The sequence below is a fragment of the Pinus tabuliformis genome, chromosome 2_2 (genome assembly GCF_031772625.1).
Source record: "Pinus tabuliformis cultivar Carrire ecotype Pingquan chromosome 2_2, CPIR1, whole genome shotgun sequence".
NCBI lineage: Eukaryota > Viridiplantae > Streptophyta > Pinopsida > Pinales > Pinaceae > Pinus > Pinus tabuliformis.
The window spans coordinates 577,075,534-577,094,264 of record NC_142300.1 but is presented as its reverse complement, the minus strand read 5'-3'; the positions used below and the strand labels follow the sequence as shown (position 1 = coordinate 577,094,264).

The 18,731-nt window shown below is 38.4% G+C and overlaps 1 protein-coding gene across 1 annotated transcript; it reads left to right on the top strand.

Annotated features, from left to right (window-relative positions):
• The first annotated feature begins 14,009 nt into the window (after positions 1–14,009).
• LOC149193984 (peroxidase 49-like) lies at positions 14,010–15,395 on the top strand. Its single transcript, XM_089407499.1, has 4 exons — positions 14,010–14,273; positions 14,424–14,615; positions 14,738–14,903; positions 14,977–15,395. Exons 1-4 carry the CDS (start codon positions 14,010–14,012, stop codon positions 15,393–15,395), a joined length of 1,041 nt encoding a protein of 346 aa, XP_089263625.1.
• The last annotated feature ends 3,336 nt before the right edge of the window (positions 15,396–18,731 follow it).

Genomic DNA, 18,731 nt, shown 5'->3' with positions numbered 1-18,731 from the left:
GAAGACAAAGGACACATGGAAATGATGTGAGTTCTATACGAGCCCCACTCACAAAAAAAGTGAGTGCTGAGCCAAGTAGTCACCGGTGGCTGAGCTGAAGGCTTCTGAATTAGATGCATGTTCTGATTTTGAGTCAAGAAAAAAGGGAATGACAAAGGGAATCATATTACCCATTCAGAGCTTAGTGTCACCATTGCCACCACCAAGATAAAAAAGGATGAGCCTGAAGATACAGAGGAGGGGGAGTGACTCTTCCACTCATAGATGTGGGTGAAGGGTTCTTTTTTACAGTTCGTTTTCAACAACAAGAGCCAAACGAAAGTCGTTTCAGTAGAGGTCGAGAAGCGGTTGGGCCTACCAACCACACCACACCCATAGCCATAAACGGGAGGGTGGCTTCATCGAGGGCGAGATCTCCACATCAGCCAATAGTGTCACCTTCCCTATAACATCAAGCCCTTCATGGATGAGGTATTGTGTGATGTTGCTCCTCTTGAAGCTTGCGATGTATTATTAGGCCAACCATACTTGTGGAAGCGACATCTTGTTTATGAGTCTAGGCCTCGCACTTTTATTATTACTTTTGGTGATAAGTGGTACAAAATACTAAAGATAGCACCACCTACTGCCATTTCTTTGATCACTCTGAAACATTGCGATAAGATCATCTCCCAACATGGGAATTTTTTTTCCTTATGATTCGCCCTTAGGGAAAGAATAATATTGTGGCCATGAACTCCAGATAGGGCTCCTCCGCAAGGTAACAACATATGGACAAGAGTGTGGAAGGGTACAGGGACATATTCACCTCACCGACAAGGGTACCTCTACATTGTCAGGTCAAGCACTCCATTGATCTGACCTTGGGTGCGCCGCTACCCAATGGATCGTTCTATCAACACTCTATTCTAGAGAACGATGAAATCAAGAGGTAGATTCAAGAGTTGCTGTAGAAAGGGAACATCATGACAAGTTCATCACCTTGTGGGAGCACGATTGTGTTGGTACAGAAGAAGGATGGAATCTAGATACTTTGTATTGACTATCGGGTGCTAAAGAAGATCACTATTTAGTGCAAGTTTCCAATCCCATGGATTGATGACCTTTTGGGCCAACTTAAGGGGGCCAAATATTTCAGCAAGATTGACATGAATTCCAATTATCACTAGGTATTGATCGAACCCTCCGATGTGTGGAAGACTTCCTTCAAAACAACGAGGGCCTTTTTGAATGGATGGTCATGCCTTTCGGGTTTACAAATGCCCCTACAACCTGCATGAGGTTGATGGATGACATCTTGCGACCCTTAACCAACTCATTCATGGTGGTGTATTTGGATGACATTTTGATCTTCAGCCAGAGTTCAGAAGAGCACCTCCACCATATTCGATGGGTCCTCCAAACCCTCTGACAACATAAGTTGTGTGCCAATTTGGAGAAATGCACTTTTGATATGACCCGGGTTCAATTTTTAAGGTACACCATTGATGAGTTGGGTGTGCATGTAGACCTAGCTGAGGTACAAGTCATTTGGGATTGGCCAGCCCCAACCACACTAACAATGCCCCATTGCTTTTTGGGCCTTTCCAACTTCTACCGTAGGTCCATGTTGGGGTTATCCCATATCACTTGGCCCTTGAGTCAAGTTACCTAGGGAAGAGCAAAAGCAAAGTTCTTCTGGTCTGAATCCCAACATAAGGTGTTTTCTGAGTTGAAGCATCACCTTTTCTCTATACAAGTGCTCACATTACCGGACCAACAACAACCATTTCATATCGAGACATATGCCTTTGAATATAATTTTAGTGTAGTTCTTACTCTGCAGGGGAATCCAGTGGCATGTCACAATGAGACACTCTCAGAAATAGTCTAAAAGTATCCCACATACGACAAAGAGATGTATTCCATTGTGTAGGCCTACCAAAAACGGAAGCATTACATTCCGAGGAAGGAAACAGTCATCCACACAGACCCCCGACCCTTGGAGTTCATACAAACATAAGGGAATTTGCAAAATGATCGCGATCACAAATGATCCACATACCTACAATAGTTCAATTTGAACATTAAGTACAAGAAGGGAAGCACCAACAATGTTGCAGATTGCCTCAGCTGACTGCCAGTCATGGCCCTGATCACGTTGCTACACTTTTGTGGGCACGAGACAACAGGGTGGACACATCTTTACAAGAGCGATCTATAATTCGACAACACATACCAAACGCTCTTGGAAGGCAAGCAAGTTCCAATTTTTCACCTCTAGGATGCACTGTTACACCACCTAGGACACCTCTGTGTTCTTTCAAGCGAGTACGTTGAGATGATTTGGAAGGAACACTACAGTCAGGTCGCTGGGCATTTTGGGGTAGAGAAAATAGTGGTAGTGTTGCAGAAGTATTTTTATTGGCCAAACCTTAGACAAGACATTGGGAAGTACATCAAATCCTACACTCCCTACGCCATTGCCAAACCGACCATGAAGAAGAAAGGCCTATATACTCATCTTCCTACTCCTAGTCAAACTTGGGAATCCATATCCATGGATTACATTTCGGGACTTCCATCTACTAAGAATGGAAATGACTGCGTTTTCGTGGTCATCGACAAATTCTCTAAGATGGTCATTATGGTGGCCTGCAAGAAGAGTATCACATCAGAGCCTACTTCTAAGCTCTTCTTTAAACGGGTGTGGGTACACTTTGTGATCCCACAATCCATTATCTTAGACTGGGACAACATGCTCCTAATTACATTTTGGTCAAGTATCCGTTCAATGTTAGATACCAACCTCACTAAGTCCATGACTTTCCACCCCTAAACTGACGGCCAAATAGAGCTCGTCAAGAGGATGATCATACACATTCTGCACATGTACAACACGAAGCATCCATGCACATGAGATGAAAGCCTCCCATATGTCCAACACAACTACAACAGAGCTCTCCATAGCTTAGCTAGACACAACCCTTTTTAGGCGGGATTGGGATTCCAACCACTATGTCCCATTAATGTGCCCATACAATTTACTGCTACTCTGGCAGATTTGAGTCATGTCCAATCTAAAGCTCACATGGCTAACAAATTCATTGATCGCATTCAGCACATCTACCAGTAGGTCCATGACATATTGGACAAAGCCAATGCTAAGTACAAGCAACTTCATGATCATCATTGAGTGCCACACAAGTTCCAGGCGGGTGACAAAGTTTTCTTACATTTGCAGAAGGAAAACCTTAATGGGCCCCATTGCAAGCTTTTCCCACTCCAATATGGGCCTTACACCATGACTAAGGCTATAGGTGACAATTATTTCGAGCTTATAATTCTGCCATTCCTTGGCCTGCACCCAACATTCAATGTGGACCACCTTCGACCATACTTTCTACCATTACTAAACACATCAAACATTGCAAAACAACTCACACCAACAAAGTTGAGTCCAGATTGCATGGAACATACCACAACTGATCGGATCATGGAAACACATATTAAGAATACTCGCCAATAGAATATCCAACTGTATTGGGTTTTCAAAGATGGCCAACTCCTACACCAAGGTAAGTGGCTCGCTAGGGACCAAGTTCAGTAGAAGTTTCCCCATCTCATGGAGGCACTCAACACAATGGGGACCATTGATCCCTAAGGGGGCAGGACTAATCCAGGTGCTGGTTGTTGGAGGTGGTAGGCTGGTAGGGATTGGAAACTATTGAACATGATTGATCCAAACTCATCATCCCAATCCAGTGTCCTCCCATCCATCCTATCCAGCCAGACTAGTCACTATATCCAAAGCCATAGCCAGTCGTCCAAAACAACCGATGATTAAGGAGAGGATATTTGACCAGAATCCAATCCAAGTATCCCAGCCTGAGAGATATTGGTGGCCACTCACCTATTCTAGTTAGACCCCCATCGCTATTTCTTTTAGTTTTTCAATTTCCTTAATTGTAGCATAATTTCCTATTTTTGGTAGTTTTTTAGGTCTTGAACTTCTCGAGCCATTTGGCGGTCCTAAACAATTCTTTTTTTGGAAGATGAGTAAACATGAGTCTAAGACTCATATTTGTTATCGAAAGTTGTAGTCGGATAAATATTTATAACAATGTATTGTGAACGTCAAACGGAGATCGTATGCCAAAGTTACGACCCTAGGAAGTTGATGTACCAATTTACCCAAATGGGGCCCATAGTTTTTCCACTTCATCTCCTAGGGTTAGGTTTCTGGATGTTTATGGTTTTCCATTGTTTCTCAATAATAAATAGGCCTTTGAGCCTCATCATAACACAGTTTGGAGGCATGTAGCTTCCACATATCTTCTCAGAGATAAGCTATCATCGTCCGAGCTAGTTTATTTCCATTTTTGTATGTAAGCATATTTCAGTTCTTTGATATTAATGAAATGAAGTTTTAATTCTGTTGCATCTCTTTGTATATGTGTATTTTTATATTTTTTGCGTTCCTGCATAATTCTAGATCAATGGTATCAGAGCGGTCTACTCTTTCTCTGTTTTTCTTTCAATGTCCCCAACAAGGTGAGGGTATAAGGAGTTAGGGATCGAATTGGTTAAACCTTTGTAAGAACAACCTCACAAACCTTGAAGCCCTCCCATGTCGGAAGAAAATAAAGACAAGGGAGCAAGGGATCCTTTCAAAATATTACTCGAGGAATCCCTCGAGTGACAGAGGAATGAGATGACGGATAATTTTTCCCAGATCCTTTGGCGGCTACCCACAAGTGACCCACCTTCATCCAGAAACCACTTTGGATGCACCACTCTTTTTAAGGTACAAGTTAACTTTGATATTCCCATAATTGAAGGCCAGATAGATGCAGACACCATAGATAGATGGTCAAATTTGTTAGAAGGATATTTTTTAGTTCATGACTTTTCCAATGGGTAAAAGATTACTTTTGCACTTTTCAAAGCCACCCCACACATCAAGGACTAGTAGGAAACCTACTTTGAACAAAAGGGTAAGAGGGAATCCTCACTTTTCTCATCCGCACCCACTTGGAATTATTTCTGGGATGCCATCAAGGAACAATATTACCCTGTCAGGAGCTATGAAGATAAATACATAAAGTGGACCATGGCGTGGTAGGGAAGGGACCAAGATGTGCCTGGGTATCAAGGATTTTGACTGGCATTTGGTACTCAATTAATGCAACTATCTATACAAGTACATTCAGGATGAGATGGAGTTCTTGGACATCTCCTCTCTATCAAGATCAAGCAGAATGTTTTGTAGAAGAAGCGAGGCTTTGGATCTGTGAATTTGAAGCAAGGGAAAGGTGCCACCAAGCCGTAGCAGAAAGGACAAAGCCAAGGTGGGGCAACCTAGGATAACCTGCCAAAGCCGCAATTGAAGAACAACACTAGGTAGATAAAGAAGGACATAGGGAAATGGTGTGAGTTACATAAGAGCCCCACTCACAACACAAGTGGGTGTCGAACCAAGAAATCACTCGTTTCCGAGTTGTAGGCTTCTAAATCAAAATATATGTTCTGACTCTGAATCTAAAACCAACAAGGGGAATGACAAAGGGAAGCAGATTATTAATGCGGAGCCTAGTGCCATCATTTCCACCATTAAGCTCCAGAAGGATGAGCCCGAAGATCCAAAGGAGGAGCAGTGGCTCTTCCACTCATAGATGTGGGTGAATGGTTCCCCGCTGCAATTCATTGTCGATAGCAGGAGCCAAAAGAACCTCATTTCAGCAGAGGTCGTGAAGTGGTTGGGCATACCAATCACACCACACCCATAGTCGTACATGATTGGGTGGCTTCACCAAGGGCGAGATTTTCATGTCATCCAACAGTTTCACCTTCCCTACAGCATCAAGCCCTTCACATATGAGGTATTGTGTGATGTTGGTCCTCTTGAATTTTGTGATGTATTATTAGGCCAACCATACTTGTGGAATCGAAATGTTATGTATGAGTCTAGGCCTCACATTGTTATTATTACTTTGGGTGATAAGTTGTATAGGATATTGGAGGTAGCACTGCCTACCATCGTTTCTTTGATCACTACAAAACAATGTAGTAAGATCATTTCCCAAATAGGGAATTTTTTTCCTTATGATTCTCCCTAAGGGAAAGAAGATTATTTTGGTTGCGGCCTCTAGACAAGGCTCCTCCACATGACAACAACAGATGGAAAAGGTTGTGGAGGAGTACAGGGACATCTTCACCTTACCCACAGGGGTACCTCTACACTATAAGGTCAAGCACTCCATCAATCTAACCCCGGGCGAGTCGCTACCCAATGGACTGATCTATTGATGCTTTGTTCTAGAGAACGATGAAATCAAGAGGTAGATTCAAGAGTTTTTGTAGAAACGGCACACCAGGCCAATGTCATCACCCCGTGGGAGCTCGATCGTGTTGGTACAAAAGAAGGATGAGACCTGGAGACTCTATATTGACTATTGGGCACTGAACAAGATCATTTTCCAAGACAAGTATCCAATCCCATGGATTGATTACCTTCTAGATCAGCTAAAATGGGCCAAATATTTCAGCAAGATTGAATTGAATTTCAATTATCACCAGGTATCGATCAAACCCTCCAATGTGTGGAAGGCTACCTTCAAATCCAAGGAGGGATTTTTCAAATGGTTGGTCATGCCTTTCAGGTTGAAAAATTCCCCTGCAACCTTCATGAGGCTGGTGGAAGATATATTATGACCCTTAGCCAACTCATTCGTGTTGGTAAATTTGGATGACCTTTTGATCTCTAGCCAGAGTTAGGAAGAGCACCTCCACCATATTTGATAGGTCCTACAAACCCTGTGGTAACATAAGTTGTGTGTTAATTTAGAGAAATTCACTTTTGGTATGACCTAGGTTCAATATATGGGGTACATCATTGATGAGCGGGGTGGGCATGTGGACCCCACCAAGATACAAGTCATTCGAGATGAGCTATCCCCAACTACTCTAACAGAGTTCAACAACTTTTTGGGCATTTCCAACTTCTATCGCAAGTTCGTGTTGGGTTTCTCTCATATAACTTGGCCCTTGAGTCAAGTCACCAATGGAGGAGTGAAAGAAAAGTTCTTTTGGGCTGAATCCCAATAGAATACGTTTTTTGAGTTGAAACATCACCTCTTCTCTGCACTAGTGCTCACATTACTGGACCTATATCAACCATTTGAGATCGAGACAAATGCCTCTAGCTATTCTATTGGTGCATTTCTTACTTAGCTGGGCCATCTAGTGGCATATCAGAGTGAGACTCTTTCAGACACAGTCCGAAATTATCTCACATATGAAAAATATATGTATTCTATTATGTAGGCCTATCGAATGGAAGCATTACATTCCGGGGAAGGAAACAATCATCCACATAGACCATCGACCGCTACACTTCATATAGACACAAGAGAAGTTGAAGAACAATCACCATAATAATTGGTCCACATACCTGCAATAGTTCCATTTGAACATTAAGTACAAGAGGGAATCACCAACAATGTTGTAGATTGCCTTAGCCGACCATCGTTCATGGCACTGACCACTGTGCTCGACTTTTGTGGGCACGAGATTGTGGGGTGGTTGCATCTTTAAAGGAGTGATCCAAAATTTGGCAACACATAAGAGACACTCCTAGAAGGCAAGCAAGTTCCAAATTTTCACCTCCAAGATACAACGTTATGCCACCTGGGACACCTCTGTGTTCCTTCAAGTGAACGTTCCAAGATGATTTGGGAGGCATAGTATAGTCAGGTTGTTGGACATTTTCGGGTAGAGAAAATAGTGGTATAGCTGCAAAAGTATTTTTATTGGCCGAAACTTCAACACGATGTTGGGAAGTACATCAGATCCTTCACTACCTATGCCATTTCCAAACTGACCATATGGAAGCAAGGCCTATATACTCCTCTGCCTAATCCTAGTCTACCTTGGGAATCCATGTCCATGGATTACATGTCGAGCCTTCCTTCTACTAAGCATGGCAATGACTGCGTTTTCGTTATCGTCGACAGATTCTCTAATATGGCCATATGGTGGCCTGCAAGAAGAGTATCACAACAGAGGCCACTACTAGGCTCTCCTTTTAATGGGTGTGGGTATACTTTGGGATCCCACAATCCATTATCTCAGATAAAGATAGTAGGTTCCTAAGTACATTTTTTTCAAGTCTCTGGTCGATGTTGGATACCAAGCTCATTAATTCCATGACTTGCCACCCCCAAATAGATGGCCAAACATAGGTTGTCAACAGGGTGATCGTACACATTCTGCACATGTACAACTTGAAGCATCCACGCACCTGGGATGAAAGCCTCCCCTATGTCTAACACAGCTACAAGGTAGCTCTCCATATCTCAACTGGCCACAACCCTTTTCAAGTGGGATTGAGATTCCAGCCACTACGTACCATTGATGTGGCTGTACCATTTGCATCTACTCCAGCAAATCAGCTCATGTCCAGTTTGAAGCTGACAAGGCTAACAACTTCATTGATCATATTCATAACATTTGCCAGTAGGTCCACAGCATATTGGACAAAGCCAATGCTAAGTACAAGCAGTGTCATGATCAACATCTCATGCCACACAAGTTCCAGGTGGGTGATAAAGACTGGTTACATTTGCAGAAGGAGTGCCTCGTTGGGCCCCACCTCAAGCTTCTCCTAGTCCGATATGGGCCTTACACCATCACTAAGGTTATAGGGGAAAATGCTTTTGAGCTTAGCATTCCACCATTCCCTGGTTTGCACCCAGTGTTTAATGTGGATCGCCTTCGACCATACTTTCCACCATTACTTGACACATCAGACATTGTAGAACAACTCACACCAACAGAGTTGAACCCATACTGCAAGGAACATGCCATAACTTATTGGATCATGGACACACAGATAAAGAATACTCACCAACAGTAGATAAAACTGTATCGGGTTGTCAAAGCTGGCCAACTCTTGCATCAAGGAAAGTGGCTCACTACGGACTAAGTTCAGCAGAAGTTTTTCCATCTCATGGAGGCACTCAACCCAATGGGTCCCATTGCTTCCTAAGGGGGCATGACTGATCCAGGTGGATACTAGTGTCCACCCGCCTATTCCACTTAGAAATCCACCACTGTTTCTTTCAGTTTTTCATCTTCCTTAATTGTAGCACAATTTACTATTTTTGGCAGTTTTTCAGGTCTTGAAGTTCTGGAGCCATTTTGAGGCCCTAAATGATGTATTTTTTTGGAAAATGGGAAAACATGAGAATTTGATTGATGTTTGTAGTCAAAATTTGTAGTCCTCGGATATATATTTCTAACAAGGTATTGTGCGCATAAAACAAAGATTGTATGCCAAAGTTACGACCCCGTGAAGTTGATGTACCAATTTACCCAAATGGGGCCCATAGTTTTGGCATTTCATCTCCTAGGGTTAGGTTTTTGGATGTTTATAGTTTTCCATTGTTTCTTAATAATAAATAGGTCTTTGAGCCTCATTGTAGCATAGTTTAGATACATGTAGCCACCACATATCTTCTCATAGATAAGCTACCATCGACTAAGCTAGTTTATTTCCATTTATGCATGTAAGCATATTTTAGTTCTTTGATATTAATGAAATGAAGTTTTTTTTATGCTGCTTCTCTATGCATATGTGTGTTTCTATATCTTGTTGCTTTCCTGCATAAGTATAGATCATCTTTCTCTTACTCATTTGATTCAACCTAAACTGACAAAAAATTGTGAATTATTCTTCATGAGCCTTTTTATCATGGAGGCCTCTATTTTCTTCATTTTCCTCTATTTTTCCTTCAATTTTCCTCTCATGAAAATTTGTGACCTTTCATCTCCCTTTTATGATATTTTCCTTTATTTTCATAAACAAATGTCAGTTAATGCATCTTTGCCTTTGCCAATGCCTTTGCCAATTTCCTTAGCCATAATAAACCAAAAGTGACACCCACTAGGATGTTTTGCCAGACATTTAGCTTGGAATACATGTCTCATGACCTTCGCCTTATTTTTCCTTTATCAACTTTATTACATGAAATTTTAACCTGGAGTTGTTACAATGGAAAATCCAAGAAAGGGCATTAGGGTGCAATGAAATGGGTGCTTCAATATCATGGAGGGACCAATGATTATTATATCACCTTTAATGGTTGTAATATTATGTCTGTGGATATGTTAACTCACATTTTGTAGGTGGTTTGGACATGAGGAGATCAACTTTAGGATATGTATTTACTCTTGTAGGAGGATCCATTAGTTGGATGTCCAAGCGTTAAGAAACGATTTCTTTATCCGCCATAGAGGTAGAATACATTACTTTCTCGAATGCTTGCAAAGATGGGATTTGGTTGAAGGTGCTTCTAAATGAACTTGGGAGAAAATAGAGTAGCGTAATTGTATTATGTGACAGTCAAAGTGTGTTACATTTTGCTACAAATATATTTTACCATAGCAAGACCAAAACTATTGATATAAAGTACCATTTTGTAAGACAAGTTATCAATGGAGGTGGAGTGGATATTTGAAAGGTCCACACTTGAGAAAATTGTGCAGACATATTTATAAAACCAACGTTGATAGAGAAGTTGCGGTGGGAGTCACTTCTCTTGGTTTGGAGAAAAGGTGATAGGACTTTGGCAAGGAATTAGGAAAATTGATTTCAAGGTGAAGAATATTAAAATATGACAACAATATGTAAATGTATATTTAAGTTTACTCAAGTAGATGTTGTTGCATTTATTCAATTTTTTGAACTAAAATATAGTTATCAAAACTTTTGTAACAAAGCCTACTTCATATATGTTCTGAGAGATGAGGAGGTTGTATGGTAAGCCTGAATGTAATTATTCTCCTGAATAATATAATTCTAATTTCCTTTCCTGGGGATGTTTCCTTGACAATTTGTCAAGGTTTTACCACATAAATCCTATGTATTGCTATGCATAATCTTGTGTGCCATTTTATTTGTGAACCTTATTTCTTACATACTCTGAACAAAAAATCTCTTTAAATTTATGAGTGTATTTATGTATTTATATAAATTATATATCTATGTATATGTATGTATATCATATAGAATAATTTTTACTCATACACTTCTATTATCTTCGTAGAATATATGCATAATGTACTAAACATACTAAAAGGAAAGCTATAGAGACATATAGTGCTCAATTCAACAACCTTAGTGAAATTCCAATCTATATTAGCTTCAATGTTCTATTTAATAATTTTTAAACATGGCATGCAAATTTTGTGCCCCTATATATTCACCAATTTGATATTCTTCATGATGGTCCATGGAAAGAATACATTCTTTATTTACAATGTTCTTATGTGAAACATCATAAAAATTTACAGTCACCTTAAAAAATTTAACATGCATTGGACCTACTAGACTTCTTAAATTACATATGACCAATGGTACTGATTCCCCTTAATGATTATGTTATAGAGGAAAATATTGAAAACATGACTAAAAAATAAAATCAGTTTCCTTGAAGAAGTTTTGAATCATAGACCTCTGTTCATGGCCCCTCTGGATATTGCAACAACAAAATTTGCACCACAAGTCGCACTTAGCACACCAAATAGAATTAAAAATGAAACCAAGATGCTAAATGGGATTAGAAATTATGTCATAGAGAATATTAATAAGTGACTAAGTATCATTGAAAAAGCATGGGAGATATGCTTATACTTAAAAAATCTTTGTGAAAGGATTTCTTTCTTCATTGATCATTTGTAGAAAGACCTAGAACATGATCAACATGTTGTTGAGAACGATTTAACAAAATTTATTACTAGAATCACTACCCTTAGTGATTTTCAGAAAAATCAACCAAGGATTTCTATTGGAAAGTGAGTAAAGAAGATTAAGGGGATATGGTATGTTAGAATCTGAATGTTAATGGATGTTATTTTTAAATGTATGAAAATTAATGGTTGGAGGATTAATGACTTTTTTAAAGCAATTAAGGTTGCCCAGAATATTCAAGGACCATGGATAATAAAGTGGTTGAGATAATCGCTTCTTCAATGGGTCTTCCAAAGAGATCTTCCAAAAAGGTCTTCCAAAGTTGATAAAAAACCCAAGCATATTTGTATTTCTCAGAAAACGTATATTGGACATTTTTTAAATAAGTTTGGAATGCAGGATTTTAATCTTATTTCTACTCCAATGGAGTATAACCTAAATCTCACTTCAAATGAAGTAAGTGCATTTGAAGATCTAACAAAGTATAGACAACTTGTTGGAAGTTTAAATTTTCTGACTACTACTCATCCTGACATAACTTTTGTTGTAGGAATATTTTCTAGGTTTATGCATCAGCCCTATGAAAGTCCTTGGATCGCAGCAAAATGAATGCTCAAATATTTGAAAGGCACTCACCCATATGGCATCAAATATTCCAAAGTTTCAGAATTTCATCTCATTGGTTATTCAGATTTTGGTTTTTATGGGGATAAGGAGCATGAGGCCTCTACTTCTATTTATTTGATGAATCTTGGATCATTATCCATCACTTCGAGATCACGAAAGAAATATGTTCATGTTGATTCTACCTACAAAGCTGAATCTGTTGCAGCAGCTCAAGCTACAAAAGAAATAATTTGGCTTTGGAAAATATTTTAAGATTTGCAAGAGAAACAAAAGTCTTCAACTCCTCTATTCATTGACAACTCTTATGCAATTCAATTGGCCAAGAATCCTAAATTTCATGATCAAAGCAAACATATCAACACCAAATATCACTTGATTCAACATTATGTAGAGGCCAAAGTCATTCATCTGACACATTGTCCTACTTCAAAACATATCGTAGATATCTTTACCAAAGCACTCAGACGTGAAAAGTTTGAAAAAATCAAAATGTAACTTGGCAAGCACTAGGACGTGAAAAGTTTGAAAAAATCAAAATGTAACTTGGCATGTCACAGATTAAGGGGGAATGTTAATTAATTCTTCAAGATTATTTTGTATCAGATTAGTTAATAAATAGTTTTACTTTTACGTTAATAAATTACCAAAACAAATCTGTCTCCTACCTACTTTCTACTTTAGACAAGTATACATGTATGCTTTCATTTTCAATAAATCAATTTTCCATTATGAATTTATTCTCTCTACATAAGTGTGAAATCATTATTAAGAAATCAATCCCTTATCCCATATAAATACTTGACAATGACTTTGGCAATTTCATCTCTCAATATAAACACCATTCTTAATGAAAATATTCATTCTTGAAATTAGTTTTAAGAATGAGGAACAATTTCAATGGCAATTGTGCTGAACAACTATATATATATATATTTGTTTTTCCCAATAACGGAAAACAGACAAGTAAATGTGTGATAAACTAAATCGAACTTCAACTGCACAATCACATTTCCCACGCTTTCATTCATTTAACAAAAGCATGTAATAGGGTAAAAGTTTTTCAATAATTTAAATGTAAAGGACTTATCAGCAGTCACGAAAACTTTGTACACATGGCCACCCATCTTAACATATCAAATCGTCAAAGAGAAAGGATAAACTATTTGTAAATCGTCAATAATAGATCGAGAAAGCCTCACAGAGGCAGAGAAAGAACAGATGCAAAATAAAGAAATGCATAGGATAACATTCAGTGATTTCAAAAAGATGATTGCACATGACCTGACAATACTTGAATGAAACTGGTAATGGAACATGGAGTAGTTGCATCTAATATGCTGCTCTTAGGTATACGAATAGATTATAAATCGAGAGACAAAAAAACTACCGGAGCTGCTGGCTTTTTGAGGAATCACCGCTAAAATAATGATATGCTGAGCTGTTTTGCTCCGAGTGTGCAGTGTTACAATCGCGACAAGTTTGGAAGGAAAACAGATTGTTCGTGTGTATATATAAGACGACGATAGTGATGGGGGAAGCAATACCAAGCTCATAACCATTGCCCCGTTATACAGACACTACACACACTGGTTCAATATCTCTACTCACTGCTCATTATCTGCTTCGCGGTGTTGTTTTATTTGAAAATACTATGGAGTATATAAGGAGCAACAATCCTTTAAGCATTAGGAATGTAACTGCATTGACCCAGCTGCTTATTCTATTGGTAATGGCAGGCAGTGCTGACTGTAGCATCAATGCTGTTAGCAATGTTGGTTTAAGGCCAGATTTCTATGCCCATTCCTGCCCGGATGCTTTTTCCATTGTCAAGTCCGTGGTAGATAAGGCGGTTGAAAGAGAGTCTCGGATGGCAGCTTCTTTACTCCGTCTCCATTTCCATGACTGCTTCGTTCAGGTATTATATCTATACTTCGTCTCCATTTCCATGACAGTTTAGTTCAGGTATTATTTGTATATATATTATAAGTAAAATATATTTATGTCGATTGTAAATTCCGAGAAAATAACCTAATGTTAATCGCAATGTGTATGCTGATTACTTCAGGGCTGTGACGGGTCGGTGCTGCTGGATGATACCCCTAGCTTCAAAGGAGAGAAGACAGCAGTCCCCAATAACAATTCAATCAGAGGATTTGATGTGGTCGATGAAATCAAAAGCCAACTAGAGAGTGCATGCCCTGGGGTTGTGTCTTGCGCTGACATCCTTGCCATTGCAGCCAGAGATTCAGTGGTCTTGGTAATTATTATATTGATGTTATATACGGATATTTTTATGTCGATTGCAGATTTTGGAAATATCTTAGTTTTATCCATGAATCTGTACAGGTATATAATTGATTATATTGTTGGCATTGGCAGAGCGGAGGGCTGAAGTGGGATGTCATCGTGGGAAGAAGGGACTCAAGAAGCGCGAGTTTCAGCGGGGCAAACCATGATATCCCCGCGCCCAACTCCACTCTCAAAACTCTCCTCACAAAGTTCAAACGCCATGGCCTCAACGTCGTAGACTTGGTCGCACTTTCAGGTAATATTATTGCTATTATCAATTCATAAAGTTAATTGTTTCCCATTGTTGATTTTAAAATATTGCAATGCAGGAGGCCACACCATCGGTCAGTCTCGGTGTGTAAGCTTCAGACAGAGGCTCTACATGACTACTCATGCTAATTTGGAGAAGGCTTATTCCACTGAATTGAAATCTAGATGCCCCAAATCCGGGGGAGACAACATATTGTCTCCATTAGACGTTGTTAGCCCCACTAAATTTGACCACCACTATTTTACCGACTTGAAGAGCTCTCGGGGACTTCTGATCTCTGACCAGGAGCTCTATGGCAACCAAAACGGTGATGCTCATCAAATATCCTCCACCGCCACGGCCTTAGTTTCTGCATTTGCGGAGGACGAGGAGAAATTTTTCCAACAGTTCGCGGAGTCGATGGTGAGAATGGGAAACATTAACCCTCTCATCGGAAGGAGGGGAGAAATTCGAAAGAATTGCCGTCGAATGAACTGATGACATACAACGCAGAATGAGGCTGTGAGGGTGGAACAAGTGTGATTTTGTTTGTTTCAATTGTTCGGTTGTCTCGTTTGCCTACATGTTTTTCCTTTCGTCTGCAATAATTAACACCAATGGATGGGATGTACTGTGTTTCCTTCAATAAAGTGTCCAAATATATTTCAATAATGTACTGTGTTTCCTTCAATAAAGTGTCCAAATATATTTCAATATTCTCGTGTCTTTTCGTTCTTGGTGAAGTGTCAAACTTTGCGTAATATTATTAAACAAATGCTGCAGTATCAAACTTTAATTAATATCATTAAACAAAATTTGAACCTTCAGGAGTCACACATATATTTTAGAAATAGAGACTCCAGATCTGTCATCTTGAAATTACACATATAGGCCCGTTTGTTTTAGAAATAGAGATTCTGAAATCTTTTAAATATCAGGACTGTAAGTTATAAATTTAAAGTTGAAATAGAATAATAAATTTAAAGTTGAAATAGAATTAATAAATTTAAAATTGCAAAACATTAAGAAATTTAAAATTTAATAGAATTAATAAATTTAAAATTGCAAAACATCAAGAAATTTAAAATTTAATATATATATATATATATAAATAAAGCAGTTTAAATTAGTTTATTTATTTTTGGATAATTTTTTTAATTTAATTTGGTATTTTCCTAATTTAATTTGCTCACTATCAATCCATTTATTTAAATTATAAATTGAAGATGTGATTTTCCATAATTCAAATGCTTCAGGATTTTCCAAAGTGTTGAATCCATATATAAAGTCAAAAATCTATTATATATATATATATAGCTGCTAAAAGCTCCAAAACTCTTAGAGTGGTTAAACAATGCCTTATGAAATTATTATAATGAAAAATATAAAACTTATACTTATTTTTATTAGTTATTTGCTTAAATAAATAAAAATTTAAAAAACAAATTATATTTCATTATTAATTAAAATGCCAATAGTAAGGGGGTGTTAGTAGAGTTAATTTTGAAGAGATATGAAGTTGGGTGCTCTGTCGGCCACCTCCCTAAGGAATTATGCCTTAATCGCATGGAGGGGCGCAACACGAGTCTGTGCAACGGGGCATGCATGCGTATAGTTGACTTAGAGGGTTGGGTTCTTTATTTGTGTGTTATGTTGGACGTTTTTCCGTCTCTAGGCATATGTTGGAGAGGAGGTAAGGGTAAGACCTCAAACTCCCTTTCCTAGTTGCTAGTTTGTTAAGTGGAAAGTGTGACATTGGCTTCCTCGAGATTTAATTGTGTCAGAATTTGTTCTTATTTCAGGGCTTGTGTTGTGCTCGTGATGTTTCTATATATTTTCACTTGTGTTATTTCTCATGCCTTTGCCTTGAGTTGTTTAGATGGTTGGTTTTTCCAATTCTTGAGGCAGTTTGTGTTGTTGGGGCTACTCTCTCCGTCCGTTATTATGTGTTTCTTGGTTTTCTTTAGAGGCTGACTAACCATTTTGTTTCTCTGGTGTATTGGTTTTCAAATATTATTTTCTTGGATTTCTCTTAGTCAGAAAATTATAGTTGTTGTGAGATTTGGTCTATTTTCTACTATGGAGTCCTATGGAAATATTTTGGGTCACATGTTAATCAACTTTTCTTGGTTTTCTTTAGAGTTCGACGAACCATTTTGTTTCTCTGGTGTATTAGTTTTCAAATGTTATTTTCTTGGATTGCTCTAAGTTAGAAAATTATAGTTGTTGTGAGATTTGGTCTATTTTCTATTATGGAGTCCTATGGAAATGTTTTGGGTCACGTGTTAATTAACTGCTTAGATTTTCTTGAAAATGTTATTTTGAGTCATGTGTCGGTAGAGTTGCATGTTTCATGGTACTGGGCTATGTGGTTTCTGTTGAAGGAGGTGAGTCTCCATTTGTCACTCCCGTAATTTTGGTAGGCTCTAAATTACTTGTAGGGATATTAGGAGACGATTTGGTGATATTAGGTCTAGGGTGTCAAGTTGGTGTGTTTCGTCCTCCTCTCTTGTTCTTTTGCACGTCGAGGCCATTTAGTGTGTCCCTTCTCCACATCAGTGATGCCTCCAAGACAAAGAATGTGCTATAGACAAGGAAGAGGTAGCAATATTTATCTGGGATAAAGAAGGGTTAGACCTTTTGCATATGATTCTATAGCTACATATTTAGATGTTATTCCTACATAATTGAGTAAGAAAATAAGTGAGTTGGAATCTCTAGATGGGGTGGAACGACAAGTTCATTCTAACTCAAAGTTGCTTAACAATGTTTTAAAGAGGATTCTTGGCCCTAGCCTCTATAGAAACATGAAGAAATAATTTATGACCTCGTGAGCTTTGCATCGACAAATGCTTATCTTATTGAGACTAGTCCTTAAAGATAAGCAAGTGGAGAACTATAATACCTTCTCCTCCCCAGAGGATGTTAAAATAATGCTTTGAAATCAACAATTCGATTTAGACAACCTAGATTCCCATTTGTCTTGCATAGAGGGTTACATTGCGAGTAACTCTAAGAATGGAAATTTTTTGAATCCCCCAGGTTCAAACGCTGTAGTCACAAGCATTATTAGTGTTGCAGAGAGTTGGGAGTTTTGGTGGGCACTATTGTTTTTTGTTGTTCATGTTAGCTAGCCTCAAATGTGTTGTTGCTCTTCATGTTGGTTTGGTTTACAAGTGTGGTGTCCTAATGATCATTGTATTGTTGCGCTTTTCGTGGATCTTCCTTCTTCATGTATTGCTTAATTTTATGAAATTACCTATTGATAAATTATTTTGGCATCCCATGTTAAATATTTGTGGTGATATGGTGAAATCATGTAGTGTTTATGGTATGTTGGGGTAATTTTGTTGCCAGTGTGGTGTTTGAATCTCTTAGTACTAGCAATAATTGTGTTGTTACATTTATTCTACTATGTCTTCGCTGAGAAAGTGTTGGAATGGAGTTATGTATCTTGCGTTGTCTTGGCTACATGGTCATGCTTAACCTGTCTCTTTTGGTTTCTTTGTTTGGATTATTGTTGACTCTCCAGATTGTTTATGGTGACTACTAAGCAAACCTCGTGGGGGAGCTTTCTAAATTGCTTATGTAAAACATGATTTTTGATTAATATAAATGCTTCCATTCACACACAAAAAAAACAGAGTTAATTTTCAATCAAAATATCTAGCATATTAAAAACATTATTATTAATTGTAAATTTAATTTAAACTTCAAATTCATATCGTCATATTTAAAACCAACACAATCACAATAGTAAATGTGGCTGATGTTGCATTTTCCACCGTGGCTAATGAAAATGACTTTAAATAATGTATGTCAATTACATTAATT